The 8,134-nt window shown below is 59.2% G+C and overlaps 1 protein-coding gene across 1 annotated transcript in view; it reads right to left on the bottom strand.

The window, feature by feature from the left end:
• Window positions 1-5,258, bottom strand: part of LOC102421069 (serine/threonine-protein kinase 32B) — a gene marked incomplete at both ends in the record, with an annotated part of 20,755 nt that extends 15,497 nt beyond the window's left edge. Inside the window, one exon of the mRNA XM_023749007.1 lies at window positions 5,085-5,258. Coding sequence (XP_023604775.1) covers window positions 5,085-5,258 — 174 coding nt within the window. The remainder of the gene's footprint in view (window positions 1-5,084) is intronic.
• Window positions 5,259-8,134: the final 2,876 nt, after the last annotated feature.

Here is an 8,134-nt window from a genome sequence, read left to right as displayed (position 1 = left end):
CAGCATTCCCTGACTTGTGGCCACTTCACGCCAGTCCCTGCCTCTGTCTGTCTTCATGGCCTTCTCGCCTCTGTGTGTCCGTGCGTCCTTTCCTCTCTCTTACAAGGACACAGTCATGGACTTAGGGCTTGTGACGGTCAATGTTGTGTCCCCGGGACTGGGCCACAGGCTGCCCAGACGTGTAAGACTTACTGGTACTGCTTCTCTGCAGACCGGCTCACTCGGGGGATGGACAGATGCAGGATGTGCCCTGGGCTTGGACCTTGGGGTGGTGGTGAGTTGGGAAACGTGGATCTCTGCCCCCCACCCCCATCTTCCAGAAGCTCCTGTCCCGTGAGCGGCTGTGTGTGCAGCCGGGATCTCCCCTGCCTGGTCCTTTGCCGCCCCTTTCCGCCTCTGTCATTGTGCGGGGGTTCAGGTCTAGGCTTGGCCCTGGGCCTCTGACTTCCTTCATCAACACTTTCTCTGCCACTCTGGGAATCTTCTTTCTCCAGATTATCTTGAACTTCAACCTCCACAGCTCACCTCTTAGTAACCTGAGTGTAATGTCGGGGTATCTGAGTGGACAGCAAACAGCAAACAGCGCCAATCCTCCCAGCTGGGTGAGATGACTTGGAGGAATAAAACAAAAGCACAGCTAGAGGTCAACATGTCCGCTTTCTTGCTGGGAGAGGGCAAGTCGGAGGGCGAGGCTCTGCAGGAGGGCCGAGGGCCGGGGACCTGGGCCTGGGAACCAGGAGACAGCCACCTGCTACGGGCAACTCGGGGCCAGGAGGGTCCGTCCACATGGAGAGGAGCTGCAGGGTCAGATGCACAGCGCAGAGGGCAGAGCACGTGCTGAGGGCAGAGCCGAGCAGGCGTGGCTGGTAAATCTTTCCAAATCGCTGATCAGCGGAGGCGCTCCGAGTTGGAGGGAGGCAGGGCCCAGCAAGGCGCCTTCCGAGGCGGAAGCATCAGGAGCGGGAAAGACCATGTGGCTGTCGCCTGCTGCGCAGCCGTGGTCTCCACAGATCTCGGCGCCACCAGTCACAATTCCAGCTCAACCCCCAGACCAGCCACCCTAGTGGGGATTGTGAGTAGATGGTGTGATAGGTAATTTTAATGCATCGACTTGCCTGGGCCACAGGTGCCCAGATATTTGGTCAAACGTTATTCCAGGATGTCTGTGAGGGTGTTTTGAATGAGACTAACATTTAAATCAGTGCTGAGTAGAGCAGTCGCCCTCCCTAATGTGGGTGGGCCTCCTCCATCAGTGAAAGGTCTGAATTGAACAAAAGGGCTGACCTTCCCCCTTGTGAGAGAACTGTTTGCAAGACGACTGCCTTTGAACTTGAACTGAAATACCACCCCCCTGGGTCTTGAGCTGGCTGGGCTCTGGCTGGGCTGTAGCTGGGGCCTGGCTGGGTGCTGGCTGGGCCCTGGCTGGGTTCTGGCTGGGTGCTGGCTGGGTTCTGGCTGGGCTCTGGCTGGGCACTGGCTGGGCCCTGGCTGGGTTCTGGCTGGGCACTGGCTGGGTTCTGGCTGGGTGCTGGGTGGGTTCTGGCTGGGCCCTGGCTGGGTTCTGGCTGGGCGCTAGCTGGGCCCTGGCTGGGCTCTGGCTGGGCACTGGCTGGGCCCTGGCTGGGTTCTGGCTGGGCCCTGGCTGGGTTCTGGCTGGGCGCTAGCTGGGCCCTGGCTGGGTTCTGGCTGGGCGCTAGCTGGGCCCTGGTGGGTGCTGGCTGGGCGCTGGCTGGGCCCTGGCTGGGTGCTGGACAGGAGCCACGCGACAACTCACTGGATGCCCCGTGTGAGGACTCCCCGGCAGCTCCTGGAACCTGCCGCCTCTGTAACCTGTACATGATGCATGTGTCTATCCTACTGGTTCTGACCCAGGTGGACGGGCAAGTGATAGCCCTGAGCACTCAGAAACGGAGGTTCCGTCTTGTTTCCGTTTCCCGGTTGCTGCCTACTCCTGCTGCAAGTCTCAGCTCCAAAGCTGTCGCCTCCAAAAGCGCCTCCTGGCTCCGCGGGCCGACCCCACTCAGCTCCCGTCCCATGTCCCAATCGGGCGAGCAAAACACTCAGCATCCGGTGAGCACCCGGGAGGGATGAGGGTTCACGGTCCAGACCTCGGACGGGAGGGGTGAGGGTTCGAGGGTCCAGACCTCGGACGGGAGGGATGAGGGTTCGGGTCCAGACCTCGGGTCTCAGGTCCTGAAGGGGCTCCCCTGTGCTAAAGCCAACCTTCACTTTATGGGGCTCACGGCCGAAGCTCAGCGCCACAGCGGAAGCGCCTGTGGAGTCCAAGTGGATTCAGGGAGAGCGGGAAGCGAGTCTGCGGACGCCCCTCTCCTGCTGAGGCGCTGGGCTCCAGGCGGGGAGATGCCGTTATTATTGTAATGACAGGAGTGAAGCCGAATCTTATTAAAGAGTCTCTTGACCCAGAAACACGAGAGCAGGACTCTCATCTCCTTTTTAAACATTCTGGATCTGTGGGCCTCGCAGAGGAAGGAACATTAGATTAAGGGCAATTTCCTTGGTAGGACGCCAATACAGACGGGGTGACAATATCTCAGATGCAGAACCAGGCGCGGGGCCCGACACCTGTTGGCCCCGAGTGTCAAGGCTCCTGCGGAGAGAACAGATGGTACCAGGGCTTCCAGGAGATGAACTACCGGATGGAGGTGGCAGGACCCAGGGGGCCAGGGCCCGGCAGCTCCAGCCTTACTCATTCATCAAACTCCCCAGAACCCGCGCCCCACCCTCTGCTTCCACACTTCCTTTTCTCCTGCTGGTGCCCTGTTCCCAACCCCTTGTCCTTCTTCCCCAAATGCAAGCCCTTCTGGAGCTCATCTCTCTCTCATGGGGTCAGTCCACTGTCCTCTCGCTTTTCCGTGCTCTTGTTCCGAACCATCTGCCGCATCTGCGCGCCCGTCTGCAGCGCAAGTGGGGTCAGCAGACCCGGCGGTTGTGAGGCGTGAACGGTGTGGCACACGTAGGCACCTGCTGGAACCTGTCCCTCGGTCCGTGTGCCACGGCAGCCATCACCAGGGCCACTGTCGATACTGTTCACCCTGATTTGCCTTCCGAACTGAGCAGCCTGGGAACTTGGCCTCAACTTCAACAAAGACAAGGCCAGCGCTTGGACCCGAGTCCAGCTCTGTGAAATGCCAGGCCCTGCTACTCACTGCAAAACTTCCCAAAGAGGCCACCAAGAAGTGGGGTACAGCTGATGCCGTGTGAGTTGCCACCTGGGCCAGGTGACCAGGCCCTTCATGCCCCCTGCACCTCCGAGGCATTAAGCATCTTAGACGTCATCTCATCTCGCCTCCACCACCAGCCTGGGAGCGACGCATGCTCGTCTCGTCGTGAAGATCAAGAAAACGAGGCCTGAAGGGACTTCCAAGCTTGTTCCTCTGACTCGGACAGCAAGCGGCACAGCCAGGCTCCACACTTGGTGTTTTTTTTTCTTTTATTTATTTTTATTTTCCTTTTTTTACTGTCTAAAATTTTACATGTCTCCTTTTTCCCTGCCTGACACCCCCCTCCCAGACATTCCCACCCGGGACAAGCCCCCACAAATGGCAGGGGGGGCGGTTAGATAGCAACCAAAGGACTAGTAAGCATGCATATTAGCATAACCGATGGACGCAAACTGGGTTTTACTTAATGAATATTTCAGTCGGTTTTATCTGCCTTGCCAGACTCTCCGAGAAGGGAAGTGATGGGGAAACACAACAAATGGACCCCGTGACGGGGACAGGACACCCCAAACGCGGCACGCGGTCCGTTCTCTCTCATCCTCACAGCAGCCTGAGGTTATCATCCGATCCCCACAGCCCTGCAGCTCCCCACCAGGAAGACACCCTCCGAGATGCACGGCGTGGGTTCCTGGGGCGAGCGGGGAGAGGGACAGAGCAGAACCCGTCCCCCCACCTCACCGCACGTGGTCTCTGTAACTGGGACGGGAGGGACAGAACACGCCAGCCTCCCAAAGGCACCAGCTCGCAGCGGGGACCACGCAGGTCCCCCCGTGACAGGCAGTGGGCCTGCGCCTCGAGGCAGGTCACGGTGAGCAGGACTGAAGCGCACTATTTTTTATGGTCTCCGTGCACTGTCAGTGGGAAACCCCTGGCCCGCCGCCGGCTCCCACACACCCCACATGGGAAAACACCCCTGTAGCTGCCTCCTGCACACCCCGCGTGGGAAAACACCCCTGCAGCCAGCTCCAAAACACCCCACATGGGAAAACACCCCTGCAGCCGGATCCCGCACACCCAGCGTGGGAAAACACCGCTGCAGCGGCCTCCCGCACACCCCGCGTGGGAAAACACCCCTGTAGCGGCCTCCCGCACACCCCGCGTGGGAAAACACCCCTGCAGCTGGCTCCCGCACACCCCCCATGAGAAAACAACCCTGCAGCCGGCTCCCGCACACCCCCCATGAGAAAACACACCTGCAGCCGGCTCCCACACACCCAACGTGGGAAAACACCGCTGCAGCAGCCTCCCGCACACCCCGAGTGGGAAAACACCCCTGTAGCGGCCTCCCGCACACCCCGAGTGGGAAAACACCCCTGCAGCGGCCTCCCACAGGCCCCATGTGGGAAAACACCCCTGCAGCGGCCTCCTGCAGGCCCCATGTGGGAAAACAACCCTGCAGCTGGCTCCCGCACACCCCCCATGAGAAAACAACCCTGCAGCCGGCTCCCACACACCCAGCGTGGGAAAACACCGCTGCAGCGGCCTCCCGCACACCCCGTGTGGGAAAACACCTCTGCAGCGGCCTCCCCCACACCCCGCGTGGGAAAACACCCCTGTAGCGGCCTCCCGCACACCCCGCGTGGGAAAACACACCTGCAGCGGCCTCCCACAGGCCCCATGTGGGAAAACACACCTGCAGCCGGATCCCGCACACCCCCCATGAGAAAACACACCTGCAGCCGGCTCCCGCACACCCCGCGTGGGAAAACACCCCTGCAGCCGGCTCCCGCACACCCCGCGTGGGAAAACACCCCTGCAGCGGCCTCCCACACACCCCGCGTGGGAAAACACCCCTGCAGCCGGCTCCCGCAGGCCCCTCGGCGCTGCCCCGCGCAGCCTCACCTGTGGATGATGCGGTGCTGCTGCAGGTACTCCAGCGCCAGCGCCAGCTCGCAGATGTACAGCTTCACGGCACCCTCGGGGAAGTGCACGTTCTGCTGCAGGTGGTAGCGCAGGTCCCCGCCCAGCAGCAGGTCCACCACCATGAACATGTCCTCCTCGTCCTGGAAGGAGTACCTGGAACACAGAGGGCAGAGCCGTGAGGGAGGAGAGGACGCCAGTGCCCCCGCTTCACAGCTGCACAAACTGAGGCCTGGGGAGAGCGGCGGCACTGGTCCCCGCTCTGGCGGACAAGTGGCCCTTTACTGTAGTCGCTTCGTCTTTAGCAGATGTGTGAGCTCAGTGTTTGCAGGATGGGCGGGCACCGTCTCCCGAGATGCACCCCTCCAACAATATCTCCGCTCCCCACACACGTGTGCTCCCCACACACACGTGCTCCCCACACACATGCGCTCCCCACACACATGTGCTCCCCCCATACACGCTACGCACACACACACACACACACACACACACGCTCCCCCCGTCACACACGTGCTCCCCACACACACGCTACACACACACACACGCGCGCGCGTCCCCCACAGCCAGCTTGTTTCTGCGACCCCTGGACCCAGTGATGCTCTTCCAAGTCCAAGGCCAGGGGCCAGGCCTCAGGGAACCTGCAGCTCCTGCCACCTGCCTCTGGGAAACTGGCCAGAGCCCCCGCCCCGGGGAGAAGCCAGGAGAAGGAGAAGGTGCGCTGGTCACAGCCTCAGGTGAGTGGCCAAGGGGCGGCCGCGGGGTGAGCACCTGGGCATCTGGGTGTCCCAGGGCAGCCCCCGCTGATGCCACATGGAGAACTGCCCAGCGGAGCCCAATCCACTCATGGAGCACGAGACAGCAAGCGGCTGTGATGAAGCCATTCATTCCGTTTTAGCCGCCCCCCCCCCGCTGCCGCCCCAAAGCTACAGGAAACTGACAGACACCAGACCTGGGCCTAAGTTTCCAGGACAACACCCGCCACTGTGATCAGGTCTCGCGGTGCCCTCACGGGCCTCGGTTCTGTCTGGGACGGGGCACCACTTTATGACACTGTGAGTCCCTGTCACGGCTGTTTAAGGCCGTCCTCAGGCTCCGTATGTGGGCTCTTCTGTCCTTAAAATGGCAATGACTGCAATGTCTGTGCTTTTTAAAAATCCTCACTCGAGGATAAGTTCTCCATTGATTTTTAGAGAGAGTGGGAGGGACGGAGGGGAGGGGGAGAGAGACACACAGACGGAAACATCGATGTGAGAGACACATCAATGGTTGCCTCCCGCACACGCCCCAACCGGGGCCAGGGATCGAGCCTGCAACTGAGGTTGGTGCCCTTGACCAGAATCAAACCCACAACCCTTTGGTCCACGGGCTGATGCTGTAACCACTGGGATAACCAGCCAGGTCACCATGACGGTGCTTTCTGACTTAAGCTACTGTGCCCCGGGGCTGACGGAGCCTGAGCTGATACCCCTCTCCACTTGCCAGTGGAGAGAAGTGTTGAGACGCTGCAAAGAAATGACAGCCATCAGCTATCACGTGCCTCCCGCAGGTGCTCGATTTGTATTCTAGCAGCTGGCAGACTCGCGCACATTACATTCATATTGTAGCTGCACCCCGCTCCCAGCTCCCGTCAAAGGGCTCTCATCCGGCATTCCATCCGAGCGCCGAGCCCCCGGGAGCTCTCAGGAGAGCAGGCTGGGATGCATGCTGAAGAGGAAGGCCAGATGCACAGAGCAATGATGAGCGCCACAGCCCGGCTCGGCTGCTTCCTGCTGCACCCCCATTTTCCGCCCGGGCCACGCACTGCATTCATCCCCAGAGACTCGATGCTATTATCGGGGGACAGAGAACGCCCTCTCGTTTCTCGCTGAAGCTTGCGCTGGCCCCCTGGCTTTGTGCCACGGCTCCATTCGCAGTTATAATCACGTTCCCGTGCTGCACGCGGTCCTGGAAAGGCAGGGTCACCGTGAGAAACCTCCGCTCTGCCCGGAGCGCTGGCGTGGCGGGCTGGGTGAGGAGGCTCACCGTGAGGAGGCAGACCTCGGGAGCGGGAAAGGCATCCATCCGGGCCTGGACGCTGACACAGACCAGCACGAAGGACCCAATGTCTGCTTTTAAAACACATTAATTGTCCAGCTGTGGTGGCTCAGTGGTAGAGTGTTGACCTATGAACCAGGAGGTCACGGTTCGATTTCTGGTGGGGGCATATGACCAAGTTGCAGGCTCGATCCTGGATCGTGCAGGAGGCAACCAATCAATGATTCTCTCTCATCACTGATGTTTCCATCTCTCTCCTTCTCCCTTCCTCTCTGAAATCAGTAAAAAATATATTTAAAAACATAAAAATAAAACAAATAAAAAAACATTAATTTATTAACTTGTTCCAAGAAAAATTAAACGTGACTTGCAAAATGCATATCCTATATAATAAAAGCGTAGTATGCAAATTGTCCCTTTGACTGAGAGGTCGTCCTGGAGTTCAACCAGGGGGCGGGGCCGGCCAGGAGAAGGGGGGGAGTACCCAGCTGGCAGCCACTAGGGACCCTACCAGAGCAGGAATTTCATACACTGGGCCTCTAGTAATGCAATAAAATTGAAAACATGGGAGCCACAGATTAGGTCAAAAATAAAAAAGGAACTCAAGAAAATGGAAGCAGGAGAAAATAGCCCAATTCATGCCAAATATCTTACGAGCTTCCCGGCACAGACCACACCGTGACTCAGTATCCCCGACACACACAGAAAAGGGAGAGACAGGACCAGCCTCGGATTCGGGGTCTGAGGCCAAGGTGTCCGCGGGGTGGCTCCTCCTGAGGCCTCTCCTCGACTTGTGGACGCCGCCTCCCCCCTGTGCCCGCACACGTCATCCCTCTGTGTGCATCTGTGTCCTAATGTCCTCTTCTTAGGACACCAATCAGCAGGGGTTAGGGCCCCATGGTGACCCTAATGAAACCTTAACTGTTTCTTTAAAAAAAATTTTATTTAAAAATTGTTTTTGTTAATCCTCACCTGAGGATATTTTTTCCATTAAT

The sequence above is a fragment of the Myotis lucifugus genome, unplaced genomic scaffold (genome assembly GCF_000147115.1).
Source record: "Myotis lucifugus unplaced genomic scaffold, Myoluc2.0 scaffold_2318, whole genome shotgun sequence".
Taxonomy (NCBI): Eukaryota; Metazoa; Chordata; class Mammalia; order Chiroptera; family Vespertilionidae; genus Myotis; species Myotis lucifugus.
The sequence above is the reverse complement of the archived record's forward strand: the minus strand, read 5'-3'. Positions and strand labels throughout refer to the sequence as shown.